The sequence below is a fragment of the Serinus canaria genome, chromosome 2, assembly GCF_022539315.1.
Source record: "Serinus canaria isolate serCan28SL12 chromosome 2, serCan2020, whole genome shotgun sequence".
NCBI classification, from domain to species: domain Eukaryota; kingdom Metazoa; phylum Chordata; class Aves; order Passeriformes; family Fringillidae; genus Serinus; species Serinus canaria.
The window spans coordinates 35022417-35049639 of NC_066315.1; the positions used below are offsets into that span (position 1 = coordinate 35022417).

General features: G+C 39.5%; 1 protein-coding gene across 2 annotated transcripts in view; it reads left to right on the forward strand.

Moving 5' to 3' along the window:
* The first annotated feature begins 888 nt into the window (after positions 1–888).
* WIPF3 (WAS/WASL interacting protein family member 3) overlaps positions 889–27223 on the forward strand; it is a 40038-nt gene continuing 13703 nt past the window's right edge. The window contains exons 1-2 of one of the 2 annotated variants that reach the window (XM_050971351.1): positions 889–970; positions 14937–15106. In XM_050971351.1, coding sequence (XP_050827308.1) covers positions 14990–15106 — 117 coding nt within the window. In that variant the 5' untranslated portion in view covers positions 889–970; positions 14937–14989. Of the gene's footprint in view, positions 971–2133; positions 2507–14936; positions 15107–27223 lie in introns of those variants that run through there. The other variant, XM_030227104.2, reaches the window with a different exon arrangement.

A 27223-nucleotide genomic window follows, 5' to 3' on the forward strand; every position in this document is an offset into this window, starting at 1 on the left:
GTGCCCTGATGAGCAGAAGTGCCACAACAGCACATTGTTGACTTTCCACCAATCTCAGGCTGACATTGCCTGCCATCAGTCAGGTCCAAGTGACATTGACTTATCTGGACTGCTTTATAAGTAAGCATGGCAATGAAAAACACCATTTTATATTTCTACAGCTAAACAGGTATTCCAGAGAAATCCAGTGAAGATGGGCCTGCCTCTCAGCCACCTGAAAACACCATCCAAAGGCTGCTGGGCAGACCAGAGCCCACATTATGATTTTTAAGTTAATTCATCATCATTCTTGAGACACTTGCACATGACAAACTCAAGGTGCCCCATTCCTCCAGCTGTCTGGGAGGCTCCTCCACTGCAACTCCCTTGCCCTGACAGAAACATGGAAGGCTCATTAAGGCAAGACCTAAATATTCCCATCTTAAAGCAGCCTTGGAATAAGAAGAAAACAAGATTTATTTTTTTCCCCTAGTGCACAATCAGAGATACAAAAGCCAAGGGTGCCCAGCCAGCTCCAAGTGCAAGGCCCTCAGGGTATTGCGGGAAAGAAGTGACTTGGCAGAGGGATGGGGTAGTGCCATCTTTTTTCCATGCCATGGGGCAGCATTGTGGCATCCACGTGGGTTTTCAGAAATAGCTTTGGCTCTGCCGAGGCACCAGCACGTGGGAGGGTGCAGCCGGACTTCACCCTCGCACCAAAGCAGCCGCGCTCTAGGGCTGGGGGTGGAAAGCGGGGCCCGCGGGTGGGCGGGCAGTGTATGAGTGTGCATGTGTGTTAAATTACTACTTTTAAATATATACATTTCTTTTTATTCCCTCATGAAGACCGGGGCGGGCTTTTCCCCCTCAGGATCCTAAGATCCCTGCCCTCCTTTCCCCGCCCCCGCCAGGGGAGACGGGCGGCCGCCGTACCTGGCGCCCTCTGCCCGGGAGGAGCCGCCTGGGCCCCGTCGGCAGCGGCGCCGAGCAGGTGGGGGCGGCGGGGGCGCGGCGGGGGCTCGGCGGCGGGGCTGGGGGTCCCTGGTGCCCCGGGCCCCCTCACAGCTCGGCCAGCCGGGAGCGCCGGGCAGGGGCGCGGCCGCCACCTCCCCTCGGTCCCCGCTGAGGCCCGGACCGGGGCTGGGGCTTCCCCGGTGCCGCGGGGTCAGAGACGACTCGGCGGGCAAAGTTGGTGCCGCGGCTCGGCCCCGGCCCCGGGCAGCGTCCGACCGGCGGGGCAGCGAGGGCACGGGGTGACCGCGACTCCCGCGCCTCTGGGATGTGGGTACTCCCGGCGGCGGAGGAGGAAGCGTGGCTGAAGTCAGGCACGGGCTGTGCGCTGTGCTGTGCTCTGTTGTGTTTTCCGGCGGCGGTGGATGGCAAGAAGTTTTGTTTTTTTCCCAGTTCTCGTCCTTGAAGTAGATGTGCTGGAATAGGTCAACCGAGAAAACAGGGCTGAGTGATTGTGAAAAGTACCGTATTAAAGTATTAAATACTTGTGTACATATTGGGGGGGGGGGATGCTGGAGAAGTGTTGGAAAGAAGCTCTTAAAGGTTTAATAATAATTAACATGGATAAAATTGAGACTAAAATCTAGTGACTTTCGCATCAGCCTGCTGGCGCTAACTCAAGAGTGACAGGGAATGTGTTGGTAAAGGATAGCACGCGGATTTTTTTATTTCTCTTAGGATATGCTCGGAGTCTGCAAAGACGTAAAGATGATGGGTTATGTGACAGCCTGCATCTCTGGGCTTGTGAAGGGGGGCTGGGCTTGTGTCGCTCAAGAAATTCAAGTGTTTGAGAATAGGGAGGACACATGAGACCTCCGTGCCTTTGTTTTGTTTCGTTCTGAAAGTGGAATATTACTGAGTGAGGTTTCTGAAAGATAGCAAAGTAAGTCTGATTTAGGAGAGGAAACTGATACAAGGTAAAGTTTGGTGATTTCCGCAAAGAACAGTCTTGGGGCGGTCTGGATTTATGGGCTAAAGTCTGCAAGTGCTCCTGCTAATTTAGAAAGTGACATATTGCTGAAATTGCGATAGCAGTGATACCTGTTACTGTGCACGCTGCATGAATCAAGTGGTTGAACTGCTTCCTGATACAATCAGTGTTTTCAGTTTCTCCATCTGTGTATGCGGTGCGAGTTCCTGTTGATTTCACAACGTGTGTTTGTACAGTCTTTGTTAACATCTTCAGTTCGCGTGCTTTGTACTGAAGGACAAGCCATAGGGCACACGATCAAGGAAATGAATGCAACTTTACTGCGCGATGGCAGTCGGAGCTGGGACACTTGTTAGGCACTCGTGTGCGTGGGGACGGTTCCCGTTCGCTGCGTGAACCTGTGACCCAAAGCAGTGTCCCGGCTGGAATGCGCAGGCGGTGCAGGCGCTGCTGCCACCCACGGCTCGTACGGGACATTGCCCTGCGTGCAGTGGAAAGGTTGAGTCTGCTTTGCTGTCAGGTACCGGCTTCCGTGTGCAAGATAACATATGAGGAGCTCAGTGTGGGACCCTTAAAGCAGATTGTGTAAGTGTGGTTTTTTAATTGATAGACTGCTTTGGCTGTTTTGCTGTAGATAATGATGGCAAAATCTGGGTTAGACTCATAACCAGAAAGAATGCTGTGGGAGTTGATGTTTTTCCTGGAGAAGATGCAGGTTACGGAATGGGGCTTGCAATTGAGCTATGAAACTTTTTTTGTCTTTTTTAATAAAGAATGTATATTCTTTAGAGACAGGGGTGTATAAATAGTTTGACCAGCTTTGCATACAGACTTTGGTTGCTTAGGGGCAGATGCAATGTTTAATTCATTAACTGCAGTGCTCAAGTTATTGCTGGTTTGGATCCATGCCTGAAAATAATTGAGATGCACTTGAAATTCAGATTCTGTGATTGTACTGCACTGGAAAGGGCAACATATGACTATATTTATCAAATCATGTAGTATAACACAAAGCAACTTCCTCTTTTTTTCTCTCACTCCTTCCGCACCTAAAAGAGGAAATAAAGATCCTGTAACATCTCAATTTCTCTTACTGCAGTAGGGGAATGTACAGTCAGTGTTTGGAGTCTGTACATAATGACTACTAAATCTGAACTTGCAGAAAGTACTTAGTTGGGTTTCTAACAGTAAATCAAAACATAGCACTGTCACATATCAGCAGTCACACCATAAAAGTCAGCACTGTTTGTTGAATGTCCTAAGGAGATATCACCAGATGCTAATAGTTATTAGCATTATTATCTTTATACTTAGTAATTTTATTGCTTTATGAGGTCTGTATTTTGGGAAACTCGATGTCCTCTGAAAAGAAGACTTTGAACAGAAAATAATATCTTAGTCATAACAAATAGAAAAATATTTGGACATTTTAAGAGACAGATGTTGAGAACTCCAAAGTAGAATAACACAATTTACTATTTTGCATCTACAAAAAAATTAACCTATGCTAAGTATTAAAAAGTTTACTATTAATATTTTAAAATATTTTAGCTCCAAAGAGAAGCAAAACAGGGAAAGGACTGATATGAAATCTCTTTGTTTATAAGTAATAACTCACCTATAATAATTACATTTTTTTTTAAGACACATTTGCTTTTGTGGTAGCTTATTGTGCTCTCTGTGCTCTGTGACTGGGACTAGTTCTTTTCAGTCAAGTAAAGTAGGTGAGACTGGACAGGCTCAGCTCAGCTTTCTTGCTCCATAAGTTACTGCATGTGTGTGAGCATCTGCTGCATTATTATGTGGGTATTTTATGCAGTTCATTTAAGTTCTAATAAATGGGATCACACATGAAAAGTTGAAGCTCTGGGGAAAATGATGCTAGGCTCTACTGCACCAGAATAAAAATTCCCACCTTCTTCAGAGTGTATATGAAATTAGTATCTAAATAGCAATCAAATGAGATACCCAGTAAAGTCTTCTATCTAGAAGTCTTTAGTACTCAAATTACACTGAGTTACCAGTGGCTGCTATGCAGTTTTGAGATGCAGCTTTTTGGACTGCCTTTAACACTGTTCTAATAGATCTTCCTCAATTAGTCTATGTTCTTACACAAAGTAGTTACTGTCTTTGAGAGACTGAAGCTTTCTGAAAACGGGCATATAGTAGCAAAAACTTAATGGTACTTCACAGTTGCTTTTTTATCTGTGGTCATTCTGCATCAGGGTTGTCTGGTGGCTTCCTAGCCAGGATGAGGAGAGATATAAAGAGTGCTATATTTGCAAACAGAATAAAACGTCCTTGGGGCTTCCAGATTGGAAAGAAACTGTATTTTCAGACAAAATTGTATTTTTTTGAATACGCCCACCTTAATTTGACTTCTGAGTATTGTGAAGTGAACTCATTCATACTTCATTACATACAGGACAGCTGTAAAGCTGCCTTAGGATTGCTTTGAAAGAATGTAAAACAGCTAAAGGATTTTCACAAGATGCAAAAAGCATGTTTTCATGCAATGGTAATTGAAACAACAGCTGAAATGGATTTCACTACCAGAAATAGCTCTCTCTCAAATATGATCATGCATGGAGAGCCTAATTCTACTTTGCATTGACCCTGTGTCATCTTTTCCTGTTGTTACAAATAAATAGATAACTCTCTGTGGTGCGAACGGTGTCACTCTGCAGCCAGCCTAAGCAGAGCAGAGCTACATAGCAGCTATGCTATAGTTACAGGGTAAGTGCTAAAGTGAAAAGTGGGGGAAAACTGGGCCAAAAGTCCCTACATGATTAAGTTCTCTAAGCATAAGAACAGAAAATTCAGCGTGAAAGCGCTTGCTCAGTCCTGACCCTGCTCTTACAAGTGTCTAAGAAAACTAAACAAACTGTGTCTGCTCTGCAGCTTCTGTGTAATGGATATTCTATATCCTCCATTTACCCTGGTGGCACCTGCCGTGCCTGCTTTGACAAATGGATGTGTTGGCTAGAAATTACAGTGCTCCTGTTTCATTCATAAGAGAGGGGTAAAATGAAGGAAGTGAATGAATAGGTTTAGAGATAGTAACCCCTTTGTGTTGGTGCCTTTCACAAGCCATGCACAGGTCTGTAAATGACCGCTGTACCATTTAACTTCTAGTTACTATATCATGTTTTCCTCTTTTCATTATAAGTAACAAAAAAAAAAAAAAAAAAAAAAAGGACAGAAGGACAGAATATGGTACTGCAAGCACAAAGGATGTCTTGGGGTCTTTTGTTTCTCTTTTGTACCCCATTGTTTTAGAGCTATTATGTTACTGCTTTCCTAACTGGCATAGTTTTGTGTGAGAGAAAAATATGTATGCAGCAGCACTACTGATGGGTATAAAATAGTCCTGGCAGGTTTTTGGATTTTGTCCAAGTCAGTTACACATTTTTATATGCTAAAGAAGAAAATAAATAATGCTATATCTGTTCAAAATCTACATATCTGCTGTGTTAGTAGAGTAGACACATAAAGAAAATCATGAGAAGCATAAAAGGCAAGCCAGACTTATATACCAGGAAAACAGATTGGGGGTTTAGCAATTTATTTTCAGAGGGAATGTTTGCTTCTCTTTGGGATATGTAAATTACTGCAAAAATATCTGTCAAATTCTGCCTGGGATTTGAACAGAAATTTGCTTTTATTGGTCAGTTGTGTGAGTGTGAACAGCTTAACATGTTAGTGATGCTGCTTCTGTTGCTGCAGATAGTATATCCTGGAGTATTTTCAGAGTTAAACCCTAAAGAACTGATCTCACTTCTACTGAAAACAAAGGAAAATTTGGCATTATAAAAATTAGAGATGGATTAGCCCCTAGTAAACTGGCAGAGGGGGTGGGGACTATCTCTGTAAGGTACTGTGTGAGTGGTATATGTGGGGCCTAACAGGGCATTTAGTGCAGAATGAAAGCCTTTTTTAGCCTTGAAATGACTAAGTAGCAAGGAAATTATGCAAAAGCGGATTGTACAGAATATCCTTGGATCAAGTGATCATGAGTTTAGATTGACTTAACAGTAGGATAAATTATGCAGTCCCATGTGGGGGTACTTGGGCTTGCTCTGAACAGACTGTACCAAGAGCTGCAAAGGCCTGGAGTAGCTGCACAATGAGTATGCTATGATTACTTTGCTCCTTTCCTCTGCCCAGACTGTTTGACCTGCTTGATTTCTCCAATACTTCAATCTTTTATCCAATCCATCAGGTGGAGCTTTGTACATTTGCTCTAAAAAAAAATACTCACCAGTTTTAGTCAGGATGTACATCCTCATATCTCCTAGAATCACATTTTCTGAGTTTTTTCAGAGCTGGGTCAGCCTAGCTCTGCATTTCATCTGTTTTTCTCAGCAGCCTGTGCTGAACCTTTAGTGTCATCATGCAGAGTTACTTTCTTTTGCTCCATGTTCAGCGTTTCTTTCCCCAGGGCGAACAACTCTACCTTTTAAATGAAATGCCTCTTCTTGCCTTACCTTGCAACAACAGCAGGCAAAAGGTGCAGTGAATGGTGACAAGGGCAAAGAAAGTGGAGAGTGAGAATGGAGAGACTGGTAAACCACTAAGAAGGGGGAGAAATATTCACAAAGTGAAATAAAGAAAGAGGGTGGGGCAGATCCAGGCTGGTTAATGTGAAAGCTGAAGTCCATAGCCAGCATAAAACTTGACACCAAAATTCATGGAAACAAGTGAGTCCTCATCTTTAACCTGCTTGGTCTGATTCTGATTGCTCTGCAGGAATACTTGGGAGCTGTTCAAAGAAAACCACTCTTCTCCTTTGTACCTATGATAGATACAAATGCAAAAAAGTTTCTATTGGCATTAAATCACTAGAATAATTTTCCTTCTTCATCAGGCAGCAAAGCTAATTGAGTATTTTTGAATCCCTGATGTTCGTTGCTTATGCCATGTGTACAGGTAGGTATCAATCACAATTTCCTCTCTAAATATAGTGGCTTTCCCAGGGAATTACCAGTGAAGACCTTTAATAAGTCAAAGGGCTGAAACTTCAATTTAATAAACTCATATTGTTTTTTTTCTCAGCACTTTGTTTTATTAGCAATTCAGAACTAGGCCTACAAATCAAAACATCTTTTATCAGGAATTTTTTTTTGTTGCAGTTGCAAATGACTGCAATTTGTTGTTCATTGTACAAAGTAAAATCATTGTCCTGAGTAAATGGATGTAAGATTGGAGCTAGGTACTTTGTGCACTTCCTTTAAAAACAGCTAACAATTTTCTGTACCAGAAAGATATTTACACCTTTATGCACATAGGCAGTTTGATCTCAGCTTTGACGCTTAAGGGAGAATAAGAATATATTGCATATTATTTTTTCAGATCAACTAGTTAGTTAAAATTACAAAAATGCAATGTTGTGGTAGCATAGCAAGGCTTTCTTAATAACATAGGAGTTTATATTGTATACTTGTAAGTATGGAAGCTTTACCCTGGTGTAAAGAACATCTGAGATGAAGCTATCAATTATGTCACTGAAATGGGACAGCAGCTTCAACAGGATTGACAGAAAAGGCCATGAAAGTGAGAATGAATGTTCAGAAGTTATAGTTTAGTTTTTTAGGCCATTAGGGCTAACATTTTTACAGCTGGAATGGAAATTAGGTAATCACCATTTCACTGAAAACTGGAATCAAAGTTTCCCATTCTCTCTTTGAGGTGAGGATTTCCCTGGCAACTTATTCCTGCAGGTGACCAGATATTGTGTTTTACATCCCTTGTGAAAGGCAATTCTCCTTAGCACATACAGTGACCACAGTCCATGCTGGAGCCTCAAACCGTGTTGTAGGAAAGCATGGTGCATGTTGAATTGCAGAATTTCTTTTTCTGGCATTGTCAGTATTAGACTGTGTTTTAAGCTGAGAGCTATCAGCCTGACATGACACACATGCAGGTTTCTATAAATTTATCTTTTCAAGTTGTAAAGCTTTGAAAATTGGACCTCTGATAAAATAGCATGTAGTTGAATGTGGAAATTTCAGAATTATTTAAGAACTGGATTTTTAAAGTCCTCTAGTCTTCCAATAACCATATTTGCAAATTCTTTTCACTTGACTGGCCATTTAAAACAAGGTTTGAATTGTCTGTAGAAAATATAGAAGAGCAAGATGCTGAATACTGCCTTGTTTGCATTTTCCATTTTGATGCTAGCTACCAAATTGGAAAGCAAAACTTTCTTCTGTTAAGGGAATAGGTTAAACAATGTTTGGAATTTTTTTTGTAGAAACCATTCCATGTACAGGTATACTTTTCAAACAACTGTAAAAAAAAATGATAGTCAATAAATATATTAATAACTATAAAGGAATAGATCATTAACAATTATGTGAAAACATACAATTAGCTTCTTAGCAGAGGCTGCAAAATTTGCAGATGTTAACCTGAAAAATAAAATTACCTCTACAGAGAGAGATCAAGTGCTGCTCACACTGATACTCTTGAGGAGTATAAGAGTAAACAGTTGTCTTCAGAATGTGGCTGTGACCTTGAATGTCTACTGAGCTGCACTTTCTTTAGCTTAGGCCAATGATTAACTTTGCTAATGGCTGTATATCAAATTCACCATTGTTTGTATAGCTGGCAGTGAAACAAGCCATGTCTGTCTTTGTGTGGATGATGCAGTATTAATTTCAAGGAAACCCTTTGTATAAATTGTTTCCTTTGAAAAGTTATGTCTTTGTGCAAGTCCTAATTACTTATAATTTACCTCATTTGTCTTTGAGCTCTCTAACTTCAGGTTAACACTACCACAGGCACGACATATTTCTTCTTGGTATGTGTTGTTCTTTTCTCTTAGTCCTTATTTAAAAGAGGATGATGAATTCCCTTATTCTGCTCCCTTACAATCAGTCTTCTCTGACAGATCCCCATGGAGCAGAGGAAGCTACACCCTGAAATAGTCATATGTAGGGATGTGAAGTCATCTGTGCAACTTTGCCTCCGAAGGGAGGTTTGTCAAGACATAGCACTGTAATTTCTGGCCTCAGCACCACAGGGAACCCAGCAGAGATCTGCCCACAGCACACATGGAAGCAAGGCATCTTCAAATTCCTGTAGTCTCTGCTGGGTCAGCCCTGGACAGTTTGTGGCAATTTTATCAGGCATCTGACAGAGTAAGAGTCATGCTGGGCTTTTTTCAGGCAGAAAGGGGAAGCAGCCCTTAACTGCATTAAGCCTGGTGGAAATAGTCCAAGCTGAGGGGAACTTACAGTCCTTGGCTTAAATTCAGGATACTGTTACATGCTGTGAGACAGTCCTACAGACCCTGTAGAAGACAAATGCTGCTTAGAAGTGTTTCGTTAGGTATTTAATGGAGAAAGAGCCCTTCCTTAAGGTTTGTACATTCCAATGGAATTGAAAAAGTCGGATTCTGTCTTAAATTGCAGCGATGTAAATGGTGACTGAGAGCAGAAATTTCTCTCAAGTTGTACACAATTCTGATGTACAACTGTTAGATGGTGAAAGGCTGGAGTTTTCTTAACTGTGGGAATATACGTGTGAAAATCTTAACATATATATATATATATATATATAGTAAGATGGGTTTGTGTATGGATATTTGCCTTCCTGCTGTAAATGAAGATTCTAACAGCTTGACATTTCTGCGCTGTTCTTAAATGTCTCAAATGCAGCAGACTATAAATTATTTTGTGAATAGGGTTATCACTGTAGGGTGAAAAAGAGACAGAATATTCAGAGGTTCTACCTTGATTCTTTCTTGTGGGTTCTGTAACAGAAAAAGTCATTCACACTCTAATAAAAAGAAAAAAAATGTAGCATCCAATGCTTAAATATTAAATGGTTTGCTTATCTTAAAATTAGAATCTGGACCAGCTCATTCCAAACAGAAGCTTTTTCCAAATCTTTTCCAGTTGTGTGATAGTGATAGCAGCAAAGTTGATCTGTGTAACACACATCTGCTGTTCTCTGTTTTTAATCTCCCTTTATCTGCATGTGTTGTACTGTCTTTAAAAGATCTGTGGAGATCTCATACCAGTGATTTCAGCTGTTCTTCAGTGATGTTTTGCAGGAGCAAATGGACAATTTGCTAATTAAAAATTATGCTAATTGTCTACCTTTGAGATCATGAAAATTGAGCAGATGCTTATTGATGCTGTTTTTTCACAGGTAATTTTGAAATTATTTGACTTTTCTGTTGAAATATAAGGACTTAAAAGCTATAATTCAGAACAGTACAGGTAATCAGAAGATCATATTTGATTATATAAAAGTTGTTTGAAAGATAAAAACAGGTTGTGGTCTACTCTTTTTGCTAAGTTTTTAATCAAGAAAGTAAGATGAATACTATAGATAAGCTCTCCTGCACACCTTTGAAATATCTCTCTCAGCTTTTCCTTTGAAGGAAGAAAACCTGTACATTTCCCCAAAGGTGAATTACCTACTTCAGAGTGTGCAACTGCAGTGATTGCAAATCCAGTAGTAATGAATCTGTTATTTTGCAGTCCTTTCTCCAATTTGGTTATAAGGGTCATATTTTCAATTCCAGCTGTTGTTTCATGTTAATGGCTATACACCTAAAGAGCTAGGGACACTGGCCATTTAAAATATACCCCTATTTAGAGGAGTTTAATGTATAAATACATATTATGCACATTTAAATAATTGTGATTTTTTTTCCCTCTGTCTTTTTCTCTTCTTGACATTGTACTAAATTAAAGGTACAGCTGTTTTGTGCCATCCCTTTCCTTGATGGGTGAAGGTATTTTAGAATAGTTTTTGCAAGCATACCTGTCATGGTTCTGCTGAATATCAGTGTGGCAGGAGACATGTGAGCTGCTGCCCAAAATCCACTGTTTTTTAGTGTGGATCTCTGCTCCCAGCTGGATTTTGTTTTAGTGTGAGCCCTGCACTGAGGCTATGGCAGTGATACTTCAGGAGGAGACCTTTGGGAAGCACTTGGATCAGAGTTTGTGCATGTCTGGTAGCTGAATAAAGTGAGACCAAAGCTACAGAAAAGCTTAGGCAGAGGTTTTGAGTTTCCCACAGGCAAATCCAGCACAAGATTGAGAGACCAGTTCATGAAGAAGAAAGATCTGTACCTCCTCTGTCTTGTCTGACACTTCAAATTAAAGTCTGGGTGAAGACTTGATTTGGGCCTTCAGAAATCTGGAGCTTGAGTTCTTACATTGATGACTGCAGTCTTGTTCTTAAACCCAGCTGCTATTCAAGCACATGCGGTGAGAACACGCAAAGAACAGTCTGTGACACCTGAAATTACCAGGTTCAAAATTATCCTTACCAACAGAACAAAAGAAGACCAACTGTTTTGAGATCAGAGAAGAGTAATAATATTCTCTGACTATTGAAAAGTTCACTGCCTTGTGAGAAGCAAAACAACTCAAAAAGTATAACAAGTCCTTGCAAATGTACTTTTGAATTACAGTGCTTATATTCCACAAGCTGATGCTGAGCAATAGGAGAAACTATTTTGCTTGGAACAAGGTAGAGTCATCTGCAGTGGAGTGCAAATGGGATCAAACTAGGAGAAGGAGAAATTAGGCTGCATGTCAGGCAATCTGAACTAAAAGAGTTATTTGACTGGGAAAGAGCTTCCCGAGGGAAATAATAAAAGCCACATTATTTGGGACACCTAAAATTAGACTTCAGAAAGCACTAGAAAAAAATGTACAACCTTGCTTTGGTAGGGAAGTGGACTAGAAAAGCCACGGTTTTGGATTTTCTTCTCTTTTTTTTTTTTTTTTCAATAAATTCTACAATTGTTTGAATCAATTCTGTGATATTTAAGTCAAGGTAAGATTTACATTGCTTCTTGCCTTAGGAAGCTGAGGTTAAACATATAGGCTTCTCCCCTCCACCTTGCCAGCCTTTTGAACTGTATCTTTTTATTTCTGTCCCTCAGGGATAGTTCAGACCCCTCTCTTCTAATTATAGGTATGCATATTTAGGGGAGTGGAGAAAGGGCACATGTGCCTTAAGGATCCTTTGTAGCATTTCCCTCTTACCTGGCTCTTACCAGACACTGGAACTGATCAAGATGATCCTCCTCTTTTTGGTTTTAATCCAGAGTTTATTTCGATTCTTATGTGAAAATCCATAAACTTGGCATGTTCTGAAGCTATTGTGTGAAATTATTGACCATGGATTTTATATATATATATATATATGTGTGTGTGTGTGTGTATGTGTGTATATATATGTATATATATATATGTCTGTGTGTATGTATATATGTATACATATTTGTGTGTGTATATATATATAATATAGTGAGGGGAGAGGCAAATGAAATACAGCCTTTAACCAAGGAACAGAGACCTCCAATAATGTATGTTGATATATTGGAAGTGTTGCAGTCTTCTCCATCATTTTCTTTCAGTACAGTCCATGTGATATTGCTGCAGTAATACAAAAGAGGTTATCATACCCAATCTTACATATTAAAAAGTGTAGATTGTGTAGTTATGGCTAAATGTTAAGAGCCAAATGTTTTTTATTGTAAGTTAGCTTGAAGATTCCTGTCTTTATCAGACAAAAGCCCACTTGAACAAATAGAACCTCTGTATGGAAGATGGTTCTTCATTGCGTAGGCATTATCCTGTAATAGTTCTGGTATAAAAACCATGAGTTTTAATGTGTACACAAAAGAATGCCAAGGTCAGGACATTGAGCCTCCAAATTTGTGGTAAGAGACTAAAGAAGGCATGTGAGCAGGATTTTCTGAAAGATGGTTCATTTGTAGAGGGTTTGAAACTACATGGGAGGAAAGCTATATGGTGTCTCCAGTATTTCATTCAAGGGCTGTGTGTTGTAGCCTCACAGAATGCATTTTTCCCCAATGCCCCTGGACAGGAGTATATGGGAGTGGGATACATGGCGAACCCTTCCTCGTCACTGAATTTTGGGTTGTAGTTTCTGCAGTTTCTAGTCCTTGAATTTAGGCTGCATCATTTGGAGGAGTGCTGGGGCAGGGACTGGTAGAGAGGCAGCTAGAAAAGTCATCTGATGGCATTTCAGATTGTGACTTTTAAATAGCAGGAGCTGATTCCCATTTCCTTTCTCCCACTGCTGCTTGCCTCCAATGTGCTCTACCTCCTGCTGCCATTCATGTGGTCTGCCACAGAAGCGTGGGCTGTATTTTTTTTTTTCCTAATTTGACTAAGAGCATATTTCCCATTCTAAATCCTTAATGAAGACAAAAGGCCTGTATTGCAGGGTGGGAAGATACTAACCCGAAACATATTATTAGCTGGGAAGACTCATTCTCCTTATGTCCGTGTTTTTGAATGGCTTAATTGAGGAAAAAAAGATATCTTCTGATGATGGGTTTTTGAATAGGGCAACAATGAGGGTGGAATGATGGAGATGCTGTGATGCCAGCTTTCTTGGAAAGCATCATTAGGAGATTGTTAAAGTGATTGTAACCGATTCTGTTACAGATCAGGGTGCTTTGATCAGCCAGCCCTTTGCATAGCAATCTCTCAAGGGAGAAAGTGAGTGTTTCAGAGGCTCTGCATGTTTAATTTTTGACTGTTCTCTCATTAAGTATTTTACAAGATAGAAGATAGAAAAGGAGAAAAATACTCAGACATTATTGGGATATTATTCATGTAGACTAGGTAGGAAGTGAACAAGTCTGCATGTACATTTTAATTTCATTGCCTCTTCCAATCTAACCCTTTAGCAAACAGCCAGATATTCCACTCAGGAATGTAACTTTGCCTCATTTCTATGTTATCTCCTCTCCTGAACTTTTCCAGATTTAACTGTCATGCCTCCTCCCTACACAGATTATTCTGGAAAAGCATGGAGTGCCTGTTTTTAAAAATGAAGGGAGAAGGAAGGGGAATAGGTTCTGGGAATTGTGGTCTTTTTAATTTAACATCAATTTCTAGTAAAACATTAAAATGTGAAAAATGTTTCTAAGACCTTTCAGGAGTCAGGGAAACAAATTATGACCTAGTGAGATGTATAAAGAGTAAATGTGAGAAACAAATGTAATTTCTTGTTAAGATAAAGCCTTGCAGAAAGAAAAGACAAAGCATATGACATATCCTGTGTTATTGTAGGGTTTTTGACACTGTTTCATATGACATTGTGAAAAATCAGAAAATAATCATGACATGATGGATGTAGAACAAAAGGTAAAATTAGATTGTTGGGAGCCTTTATCCAAGTATCACTATCAAAGGAAGATTTCAAGCATGGCTTGCATAGGCCTCTCTTTGGCACTGCCTAGTACTTTCATTTGCAAAGTTGCTAATGAAATACAGGGGTTTCTTGTTGTCTTTAATGATGACTGAGTCATGCTGAAGGCATGGTTAGGTATGAAAATCAATGAGTGATGCACTGTCATTCCACAAAAGATTTCTTTTTTAAAGAAAAGCATATAGCTTTTGTTGGAAGATATGTGCCTTTTTATTAGTGTATTACTAAAGAAATATGAAAATTAACATTTAAAAATGGCAGGAAAACCACTTGACTTTAACACTTGAGATGTTTGATCCTTGATATTATATAATTTGGTAATTGAAGCATTAATTTACAGAACTATTTTTTTATTTATTATTAAATCATGAGGGACTTATAAAGTCCCTTACTCTCTCCTTGGAGCAGCAAATCTCTGGCTTAAAGTCAACTGAGTTTTTGTCCCAGCAGGAGTGTCTACATGTGGTCAACTGTGATTTGTTCTCTACAGAATTGCATTTCAGGGCTATGGGCTAGGTTAAAGCAAGATGTAATAGTTGGACAGGCTAGCATCTATGCATTTGCTACTCATGGCACTGGTCCAGATCCATGAGCTTGCTCTTTAGATGTATGTTGTCATCATAACTGTAATGAGGCTGCTCGTGCTGTACTTTTGGAAAGAGTGCAGTATAAAAGTCTTCAGTCTGCTGAGAGCTAGATATTTTGGCTGATCTTCAGCTTGCAGTGTATAAACACATTCCACTCTGTTTTTGCTTTTAATTCTTCCACTTTTCCTTTTCCTCCCTTCCTTCTCCTCAAGGACATAGACTGGCAATATTTTTCACAACTGCGTGAAGCTAGAAATCTGAGCGGATGCCTGTGCCACCGCCGCCGCCACCGCCTCCTCCACCACCTCCACCACCTTCTGGAGGGCCCCCTCCACCACCACCTTCTGGAGGGCCCCCTCCACCACCACCACCACCACCGCTGGTAAGACTGACTTTTCATTTCTGTGTGCAAAAGCTTAGCTGTAGTAGCCAGCTCAGAGCCCACAGGATTTTGGCATGGATATTCATAGCAAATATCTGGAGCAGATGTTTGTTTTGCTGGCACTGGCTCTGTTCATTACAGCAGTGATCTCCAAAGTGGGGTGTGTGAGATGATCCATTGGTATGTGGGATGAAAATACTGCAACTGCAGTCATACATGTGTATACTTTATAAAGAAATAAACCTGTGTGTTTTGGGGTGCATGCTCAAAAATTTTTTTACTGCTAGGAGTGCATGATCAAAAGGTTTTGAGATGATTAGAGTGCATATGGTGAGAATTTAACATTTGTGAATACTTTTCTAGCCAAAGGGAATTCATTTTTGTATTGGTAATGTACAGATGGTAAGTATTAATTTCTTCATCCTTTTTCTTGCAGCTCCTATTAAGACTCACAGTGTTCAGCTCTACATTTTGCCCTTTCTAGCACATGGTGTCTTCCTGGGGATACAGCACAGTATTCTTTTGTACATGTGCAGGAACAATTACAGCTTGTAGCAGATCATTACTGTGTGTGTCATGAAGTAGAACATGTGCCTTGCCAGAATGTTTGCAATAAGAGGAGGATGCTCTGGGTGAACTTTCAGGGTATTACATTTTCATACCTTCACAATCAATTATTGTACCTATGGTAAAACCTGTTTAAGTAATTACTTGAATTCTGTGATCAGTTAGTCATAACCTGTTTCTGCATTGAAATTCTTAGACTTTTTTTGTAAGAGCAGAACCTGGCATGGTTGTGTTCAAGTCATAAAATCTCTCCTGACTTATTTTCATATATTTTTCTGTCACTGCTGTCGTTATTTGCAGAATATGTTAGACTGTGTAGCAAAACAGTACATGGTATTTAAAATACTTCAAATGTACTTCAGGTTTATTTTTTTTTAAGAACTACATTTCTCTCTTGCATTCCCTGGCAACTCTGCCTGTTTTGTTCTCAGGAAGGTTGGTTGGTTTTGTTTGATATTGTTCATAATGCTCTTATTTTCTGGTTTTTTTCCAGAAGAAGGTTTCTTTGCAAGTTTCTTTCTGCTACTTTACAGGCTGAACAATTTTGTAAAACTCCCCATGAGTTGTGGAGATGAAGAGGAGGAGGAAAAAGACAGCAAATCAAATAAGCACTGTTTGATTCTTTTCAGCATTCAGATTCAACTTTGGCACCAGGAGAAGTGTTTCCAATTAGCAATTCTTCTGGGCTGGTACACAACCTATACTTAGATGCTGAAATAAGTGGGCTGCATATTGTGAGCAGCTTAATGCTCACAACTGCAATTAAAGTCAACAGAAGCTACAAATGTTCTTATCCTAATAAATTTAAATCATAAAGTATCTAGAGACATTTTTAGACTCCTCTAACATACACCAATTATAAATGACTTGAGAAAGCTAAAAGGACCCCTAAGGATCATTATGAACAAGTTTAGGATTTTTTGCTTCCCCTTCCCTTTTCTGACAACTAAATCCACTCCCATGATAGGGTTTTGATACAAGAAGGCTTGTTTTCACATTGTAGTTGGATCACTCTGTTTCAAATGGGGTGATCTCTGTATAAGACAAGCAGAATTTAGAGTCAGCTCCATCTTGGTGTCATGATACAGACTAGATGTGTTTCAAGTTATTGTCTGATATTGAAGCTTTGCTTTTAATAAGTCTTGATACTAAAAAGAGTATATGAATCAACACAAATAATTAATAAAATAGCACGGCAGGACACTTTTTTTTCTGCAACAGGAAAATTACTTTTCCCTGTCAAAACTGAATGAGAGACAGGATAAGGAATCTGTCTGGTGAGTTCAGCAGAAGCACAGAGTAAGAGGCAGCTCTCCAGCCCGTGCCAGGTTACAGAGTAAAACCTTATAGTTGGGGAGTCTTCAGGAACTTGCTACAGACCCTGTTTTCTTTTACTGGAAAGCCCTTTTCTAGAAATTGGCATTTGTCTTTTACAGTTGCTAATCTGCCCAGCTGTTTTTACAGCTGCTAGATCTACAGTTAGGGGATGGAAGAAGGAAAATTTTTACAGGCCTATAGCTTTAAGGAAAACCTTCAAAGCAAATAAGTTATTATTTGGCCAACAGCTGGAAAAGTTCCAAAGTAAACAGCACAGTGATTTTTATTATACTGGTATGATTATATCAGAGTAAGATTTGCATGTCAGCAATTAAAAGTTAGGTTTTAATTTTACTATTAATATGCGGGTGAGCCACTAGTTTAATTTATGTGATTTATGTTAAAAGAAAAATGTCTGTGTGTAGGTGGGGGTTTTAGAATCCTATACTTTTTCATTATGCTGTTGCAGGGGTACCATGGATTTATCTTGCTTTTCTAGTTATGGATGAGAACCATACCTTCCTCTTGCTTTCACTATCAAGAGATTTTTAGCAGAAGTAGTCACCGCATTATCTTTTTCTCTGCACATTTTCTTTGCAAATATTGTGAGCCTTGATCCCAAATAATTTTGCAGTCCTTCATGGAAATTGTAATCACTGTTGGCACATAACTTTTTTGTCCTCTTGACTCCTTAAGGCAGAAGAAACTTCCTTCCTAGTGTTTTTTGACCTTGTCCCTACTGTTTTCTAAGACTTTTGGACTTGCTGATATTCTGTAAGTACTTGTACTGAATTTTGTTCACAAAAGTTGTTACAAGACAATACAAAGTGATTTGGAGGCAGTATTTAAGACATGCTAGGAGCCACCTGTGTCCAATAGCCAAAAAGCTATTAGCTGTTAGACCAAACTTAAAAGGCAACAAATTCTTTGATTTCTCAGGAGGGAATGGTGGGATGTCTGCTGTAGCAGATGCAGGTGGCTGAGTCAAAATGCAAATACAGCTAATTAGATTAATGACCATGTCTTCAAATGCCTACCTTCTGGGGGTCATGAGAGAGGTGAGTAGGCAGAATAAAACTATGCTCTGATGTATTTTCTGGCACTGGCTTACAGAATTCAATTCTCTTCATGTTCCATTTTCCTTTACACCTTAACAAAGCACACTTAGACAGGAGGCTTTTTCTAAAGCTCTTTTAGTTTAAGGGTGTGCCATGTAAGGTGGGTTTTTTTAATTGAGTTTTTATTGGTGATCTTGGGGAAGAGGGTGGTAGGTTTGGGGTTTTTTAAAGCTTTCTGCTCACAAAAAATTTAATTTTATTCCCACTCTTATTTCTTTTACCACTCCTGCCTTTAAGCTCAGCATATGAGGCACCCAGGTTAGTTTTGGCTTGTCACATTTTCTGGAGTAGGTATCACCACTGAGACAGATTAAAATTTTTCTCTACTTAATTTCCCAAGAAAAAGATCAAGAGAGAATTTTGCTTTGATAAACCCTGTTCACTTATTACATGCAGTGAAGACTGCTTACTGCTGTGTGGCCTCTGTATATATGAATTTATAATGTTAAGATCAGTCATCACCTATTAAAATGTTAATATTGGAGGAAGTGTGGATGTGTAGCAGCCCTGCTGGGTTGTGCCTTACTCAGAGATGTTTGTTTAATGATTCATATGTTTGTGGAGTTTAAGAAAATACTTCTGTTCTCTTTAGAATTGTTACGAATAGAGTCTTAGCATAGAAATTAACCCCCAAAATCACAATTGATGAGATGCTTAAAGCTCATAAAGTAGCACCAGGTGTTTATTTGCTGCCTTGTGGCACACTAGAAACAAGTGTAGCAGAAGGAGAAAGTGTATGCTTACTTTGGTAAGATAGAAATGTGAACCTTGAAACAATGATGAATGCTAGAATAGCATGTGGATTAAGTATAATAATTACCTCATTTTATTTAGTTAAAGATTTTAAAAAATTAGAAACAGAATTACTGTTGTAGATAAACCTGTTAGTGTTTAGCAAGTTTTTTATTATCTTCTTATTTTCTACTCTGTAATAGAAAACTCAGAAAAGCAATTCCTCATGATATAATGTTATGATAAAATCCTAAATTACACAGAAGGATTTCCAAGGTTGAGAAAAACATCACCTTGGGATAGTTTTCCTTGGGGAGGATGTTTTTTTCCCCTCCTTCATGCAGTTGTTAGATTGAAAACCTTGCTGAGCTGTTCCTTCAGCTTCACAAGAAATTCAGAGAGCTGCAGTGTTCATCTGAAGTTGTGTGGGAGTTGGTTTTGCTCCTATGACATTTAGCACTACTGTTCTTTGGAAAGAGAACAAACAGCATATGTAAAACATCTTGGCTGAAGATAAAGATGATTTATGGTATTTTGATTTGGTCTTACCAAATATAGTATGAGCGAATGTGCACATAGGAGCACTCAAATGCATACATTTTTGGTCATGCTTGCTAATTATTTATTGTAAAAATTAAAATAATCTCTCAAGTTTTTATTCAGACCCCTAGACATGCAAGTGTAATACTGAAAGAACAGCATTGTGCATGGTACCAATAGCAAAATAGTTAGGAATGTGTATATTATAATTTTATCTGAGCTGTAAGATCATATTTAGTACTTTGTCATGGAGCCTAGGGAGATACTAAAGCACAATATTTATTGCTGATAAGTAAAACACTGGAGTGAGAGAAAATGCTGGCTTGGTAATCTTGTTGGTGACTGATCATACAGACTGTGCTAAGAGCTGGACAAAGCACAGCTGAAATTTTTGAGTGCTTTGTTCCAGATGAAATAAAGGATACTGATTTATAGTGTTTTAATAATATATCATATCTCACACCAGTCTGCTTTCATAAAGAAGTGAGAGTCAATCATGTAGAAAAAAAAAAGTTGTGTCTTTGTGTGGTTTATTTGACTTAATTTTCAGCTTTTGGAAAATTTGGATTGCATAGCTGTGGTGTCTCAAAGTGTTGCTGCTGTAGCTTTCTACTCCTCTGGTCAAGAAATACAGAAAGGGGAAGTGGGAGCTGTGAAATGTGGGGAAGATGAAAAGAAAACGTAAATACTAGGCTGTAATTGCTCTGTTTCATCTGGACAGGTACAGGGGCATGGATTGCATATAGGTCCTAGCTGCTAATCTTCTTGAATGCTTCAAGAGAACTTGCTTGAGAACTCTTATGTCACCGTTTTAAATGTATTTAGAGAATGAGTTCTGTTTTGCAGGTTTCTTCATAATGTCATGTGTTCTATGTGTCTGAATGCAGTGGAACACATTTGAAGAGCATTCTTTCTCTTTGTTTTTCATCTGTTTAATGTACAAGTATGGAAATTGCAGGGTAGATTTACCAGCTGTAAATAATCGAGCCCAGGTACCAGAAGCAGTCTAGCTGCTCTAATCACAAAGTAATAAAGCCCTTAAAAGTCAGTACCCCATCTCTAGTGTATGCAGTGGCTACATATTAAATTCCGTCTGTCAATCAATATTGTACTTTTAGCCTTTTAATAAAAGAGAACTCAAAATTACAGTAATGCTTGAATAGGACTTCTCTGAATGGCTGGAAGGTGAGAGTGCAAAAGATGCCAGTTTCTTGTTGTTCTCTCTTGGGTTAACCATAATTTTGTGTGGATGCTAAAAGGCTTTTTAGAATGATCAGTAGCTTCTGCACAGTTAACTGAGTATGAGAAATAGCCTAGCATTCTTAGAGAGAGATTAAATTGTGATGTGTATAGGTTGTTACCTGCTGAAATTTTTGTTGCCACTGCTCATGGCATCCCTTGTCATTTTGGGGACTCTGGTATGGTAGACAGAGAATAAACAGTGCTAGTGTCACCAGCTCCCATGGCAATGCTTTCACCTTTGTGCTGTTTGACATTTTCATTGCAATGCCAGGCCCTCAGATTTTCTTGTTTATGTAAAAGTTTTCCCTTTCTTTTCATTGATGCAGAGGCTGTCATGGGACTTTGAATCTTAAAATTTTAGAAATCAAAAAATGAAGTCGAAAATTAGCTTTTGAAGCCAGTCTCAGGATATTTTTGGTATTTGACTTGTGATCTTTCTGGACTGCTGGGAAACACTTTTGGAGTAGTTTAAATTTTATACTGCCTTCATTTTGGTGGCTTCTGTTACTGCATGTTTTCTTTTAGTACAAGAATAGTCAGAATTTACATTTAAAATGTGGGTGTCAGAAAGTTAAATACCTACTGAAAAGCTCAGCAGGTACAAATGATCCTACTTATTCTGTTGCTTTTTTTTTTTTTTTTTTTAATTCAGGTACAGAAATCTAGCAACCCACACTGGAAAACCTTAAGTACACCCTAGTGAATAACCCCCCCTGCTCCATTTGAGGCAGGAGCAATTGAACCCTTTAGTATACAAGATTTTATATTATCTGATACAGTGGTGCTAGCATTAGGGGCAGAGGGTTTCTTGGGTACAGTGGCATTGATTCCTGGTGGTGTTTGAAATGAGCACTCGGAACATAGATTCAGAAGTAAGTTGCTCCTGCTATGCTGGTTTTTGTGTTCTGTTCCCTGCCATTGTGTGTGGTGGTTGTTTCAAGCAGGTGCAGAGCAGGCACCAGGCTCTGCTAACACTGAAAGGCCTCACTACTTGGGACTAAAGCCAGGACTAGGTGGTGGCTGTAGTGCCAGGAAGAGATCCATAACAACTTTTGCACTACTTCCCAAGCTGAGAGCTGAGAAAGAAGGTCGGGGTAGATTTAGCCTATCTAAGTACACACATTGCTCGATGACCTTTTCAACCTGGCAGGCTCAGACTGCAGAACTTTGTGCCATGGAGACTGAGATTATGGTTAATCAGTACTGAGCTGGGTGTAGGTGAAATTGTCAAGTGCTGGTCCTGTCATTCTGTTGAAACAATGATTTCATAAGCTGCCAGGAAGCAGTTTGGCAGGTCCCCTCATGTGGGTTCCCTCAGAAAAGTTGGCTGGAGAGTGACCCCTCACATGGGAAGCCTTTGAAGCTCCGCTTGCTAGAAGGCTGAGAGAGTGCCATGTTTGCCCAGGCAGACCAGGTGCCAGGAATTAATTAGTCTTGTCCTATGCTGCACAGCAGAAACACAGATGTAGCTCTGATCTTGCAAATGACTGTGCAGGTAGAGTCTTGCACTGTGGTGAGGTCTCCCATAATTAAAAAGTTTTAAATTAGAGGTCAGCACTCTCTTGTGAACAGAACCAAAACTGTCAGGTAGCAGATCTCCCAAGCTTGTTTAGAAACAAGCAGTTTAAAATATTTAAAATAAAAGAAGACATCTACTTTGTTATTGAGACTTGCTAAAACTGGAAGGGGGGATTATTTTGATTATTTTATTTTGTATTTGACAGTGCATGAGTGAAACCACACCTGATGCGTATGTGAAAATGAAAATACAAGAAGGATGACAGTGTTTTTCTTTATGGTACTCCTGTTTGTGATGTGCTGGAAACTGAGTTTATTATTTTAATAAGCTCCTTCTTTTTGTTGCTACTGCTTTTCTTGGCACATTCCTGGTGGAAACTTTAGCTGCTGGTTTGAGAATTCTTTGTAAAAGCAATGCTCTTGCCCGCTGGGCAAACTATTTCTGCTGCAAATGTAAAATCATTAATTCCTGGCATAATTCTAAACTAGTAATAGTGGATTGATCTTGGAATCAAGTTCCAAATTCCTCTGGGGTTTCAGATTTCATGCTGAGCTACCATTGGATAGATGGCTTTTATAATCCTGTGCACTGTTAAAGAAGACATGCTGGTCAGCTTACACTGAGATTTCTGGCCAACTTCCATGTTTTACTTTGTTCCAAAAGAACCTCATTCTTTTAATAAAAAGTTACAACATTGTAGTTTGTTAGACTGTTCTGGCATCTTACTGGCAATATTACTTTTTTCTGTCAGTTCTGCCTTTGGAAAGGATGCAGTCTTTGAGGAGCTGAATTCATTTAAATACCTTAATCCTCGTGGTTACAGGAATCTCCTTATGGAACTTTTGTGGTCAGCAGCTTGTGGTTAAGTGGAAGGAAGCTACAGAGTAGGTTTCTTGCAAGCAGGTCTCCCCTGTTCTTGGACCACTCTTTTTTATCATCAGTGGTCCCAGAAGGGTATTTTAACAGACTCATGCCCTTTGAGGCCCCTTACTCAAGGGCCATGCTCTTCCAGACTGTTGTGAGCACCAATTCAGTGCCTGGCTTTCCTTCAAAGGAGTAGGAGATTTATGGCTGGATGGGGACCCAGTCATCATCTCTCCCTTCATTCTTCCCTGCTTGGAAAGTCTTGTGGTGCCATATGGATAGTAAGAACATTCATCATCCTTCCTCAGATGATTTACTAACCACAAACAAGCTGTGTTTTTCTCTCCTGTTCTCAGCTATCTCTGACATGATGCACATACTGCATTAGGCAGCTAGCTTCACCTTTTTTGTCCTCTTTCCTGAAAAATCTGTATTTGTTTACACCAGAATTTTGGTTATTGTTAGTATTGAAATAATATTTGGAGAATTTTGTTATATTTCCAGTGGCTCTGCTCTTTCTTGATGCTTTATACATCCTTTATTTAAGGTTAAGAAGTTTTAGTTGTCTCTCATTATTGACAAACATTTTCTTTGATCAGAGCTGGTACTATCACATTACTGACTACACTGCCTCCACAGCTCTTGCTTGTTTTGCCCTACCTGCTGTTTTAGATGCTGGTTTTAATTGTCCACTGTCATGTTTGTAGGCTTTTTCTCTTGCATTTTTTAGTTTAAATTGTGTCTCTGAATCATGATAGATTGGATACCAGAATGGCCAGGACTGGCTCAGGAACAATTTTTTTTTTTTCCCCCGCATAAATATTTGTCTCCGTGATCAAATATCCTTTATCCTAGAGCCTTCTGCTTAGTCTTTATCGTGCTGCACTATCTTTCCCTTCCTTAAAAGCCAAACCTGAGGTGTTTCATGCTGCAGTGGTGAAAATCACTTGCCTGAGCATGGATCTGTGCAGGTTTAGCTGAGCATGGCAGAGAAGAATAAGAAAGCAAGGGGTATCCTCAATCTCTTTTTCCACTAAAATATATGCTGCTTATGCCTTCTGCCAGTACCTGTGCTTGATCTCGGCATTAAATCTGGGGGATTTTGTCTGGGAAAAACTGGAATTGGAGAGAAGAAGGTTAATTGCCACCAGATTCATAGAAATAATTTATATTGTCAGCAAAAGAGAGAGCTTTCCTTTTGCCCATAATAAAATTCTGATGTCAAATGTATTGATTGGTCTTTAATGTTATCGTTATATGTCTCACAAAATAATTAGGGAAAAGCTAAATATGTTTTGAGGTTTTTTGGTTTAGTTTTTTATCTAGTTCAGATAAATAAATAATTTTCTACACAATTGTCTTCCAGTGTTTCCTGTAAAATATGACCAGGAGAAGGAATCTACTATGATGATACAATTCATTGCACATTAGAAGTGTAAATACTTGGTCCTTTTAAGTTCTCTGGGTAAAAGTATGCAGTGCCTTTGGATGGAATAATGCTTTATTTTATCTTACTTATGGCTCCTATCTAATTTAGAGTTTTAGTACTGGATCATCTTTTCACATCACCTGATGGGTTTACTCTGAAAGAAAGGCCCATGGCTGCCTGGCTTATTGGGTTGTCCAGAAGGCTAGAGGTACATTTTTCCTGCAGCTGTCCTGTTTATGTAGATCTGTATTATTTGAAGTACTTTACAAATGCATTAAAGAACACATTTAAAATCAGAGTAAATACAAGCTATTTTTGGAACAGTATGTATGAACTGTGACTGAGCTATCTGTCCAGAGTCCAGAGGATTTCCCCTTTTCTGTATTCAGGGGTACTCTTTGAAATCTGAAGATTATAATTAGTGCTAATATAAACTTTTTTAAATGGCTGGTGTCTTCTGCATTAACATCACTTTACTATCTGAGCACGTATGTCTCCTAAATATTTTAAGTATTGTAGGAGCCCAGAGGGTAGGTCAATGCTCCCATCTGTCTTGCAGGATGTAAAGTGACATTCTGAAGGTGATGCAAGTATCACAGCAGAGTGTATCCAGAAATGGAGCTCCTTGCCATGCATTTCAGTCAGTTTTCCCTAGACAAAGTCTCTCAGTTCTTAATTTGTCTGATAATACTCAATTTAGGGTGTTAAGATTGTGATTATTCAGGGTCAAACCTGGAGTGAAAGTGTAAAAATAGAGAGCTGTTCTTCTAAACTAAGCAATCCACTGGAAGAAGCTGACACAAACCACTGGCTGTGCCACTCCACTACAGGCACTCCACTGCACATCACCAGGTAGCTCTGCACAGGACCTGGTGACTTGTGCTTCACAAAAAGCACTTCTGCTAGAAAGTATCCAAACTTGATCTGAAGTATTATCAAGAGATTGATAATCTCACATTAATTCACCAAATGCCTGTCTCTGCTGCCTGAGTCCTCACCACCATTCCCAGTAGAGGTTGTTGTGTGCAGGCAGACCACCCCTCAGACTTCAGGGCTGACAGTCAAAACAGAGTTGCTGAAATCTGAGCTGTTGCCTCCAGTGTTTTGAACACTGCTTAGGCTCTTTCTTTTGCACCTCCAGGTTTCCACAATGTAATTTTAAAAATCTGGAGACTAGAACTAAGCTTGTGCTTCCATTTTTGCTCACACTGTTTTTTCTGAAAGGATGAGAAATATTGGAGGAGTATACTATCCCTCCTTGCCATACTTAATAATTCCGCCTTGCTGCTGGAGCCCCCTTCCAGTCCAGGTTTGTGGGACTTGAAATGCAGGCTTTAGTTTCAGAGATATGACCATTATTTGTAATCCAGCCACTTTCAGTCTTACATTTGACATTTTTATATTGTACTTTTTTTTTCCCCCTTTCCTTTCCCCCCTCCACCTCAGCAGTGGGGAAACATGTTTTGGTTTGTCGTTCTTTTCAAACAGCCTCAAGCTGCAGTGGTTTAGATCTCTCTCTCTATATTCATGCTGTCCTCATTCATATTTCCACTAGTTTAAGTTACCAGCTTCAAATTCTGAAATGTTTCTTTCCAACATTGATGATTTACAGTCTGAAACATCACTCTTAAAAGTATGATTTGATGGTATTTTCCTATTTACAAGTATTTTGAAGACCTGACAGATTGCCTAAACATTTGTCCCATACTTTACTGCATATCATAGCTGAGTGTGTAATTTAGGACACTGAAGACAAAACATGATGGAGTTGGGTGAGATGAAAAGGAAGTAATTCTTATGTTCAGGCTATTTACATGCGTGGTTTGCTCCATTCTGTTTCTAAGTATGTACTGAACGTGACGTTCATTGTGTCTGAAATAGTAGCAGAATAACCTAGTGGTTGCTAAGGTAATGAGAACCCGCTGTTCCCTTACCAATTCCTGTAAATAAAGTATGGAATTTAATTTCACTCTGTGTTACCTGAGGCAGCTCTGGCATCTGATAAAACAAATGATCTTCACATTCTTCTCCACTTCCCTTCTGATTTTCATTGAAATACTGAGATGTTTCTCTTTTTGTAAATAAGTGAGGCTGCCCTGCAGATGGTGGGGTAGAAAGTAGCAGTAGCCTAAGAATTACATCTTTTGTCTTGCAGCTGTTTTTCCTCTGTGACTTAAAATTTACTTGTCTTCCTGCTGAAACACTTCAATTGCATGTGATCAGGGCTGAAGATTTGACAGCCATAAGAGTTCCTCTTTGTTTTTCTCTTGATGCAGAACTTACATGTTTGTTATCTGTGCTTGTGCTATGGATTGCAAGCACAGCGTGAGTGTGAATCCAAGATTTATTTCTTCATCAAAGAAAGGAAGGTTGTCTCAAAAAACAATATGGTAAATCCAGAAATTTTCAAATGCTGGACACAAGTAGATGGTGAGACACTTACCAGGTGAAATGACCCTTGGCAAGGACTATTACTGGCCTTGGGAGTGCAGGCAGCAAACAAGAAATCCAAAGGAGCTCTGACCACTGTGCAACCAGGCAACACTACACCCCAGACCATCTTGACTTTGTAATGGAAAAAGAGAATCCATATCAAGCTCCTCAGCAACTAATCAATCATCCGAGTCCACCAGGCTGGGCACGGAAGATTGAATCTCTTACGCACATGAAGAGGAAGAAGAAACAGCTGGGGCATGGGACGGAGTTATGCTTGGAGTAAGGGAATCTGCTGTAAGAGAGAGGCAGCTTGTTATTGCATTGTGGAATGGCAGAACAATATTCCTGGTTTT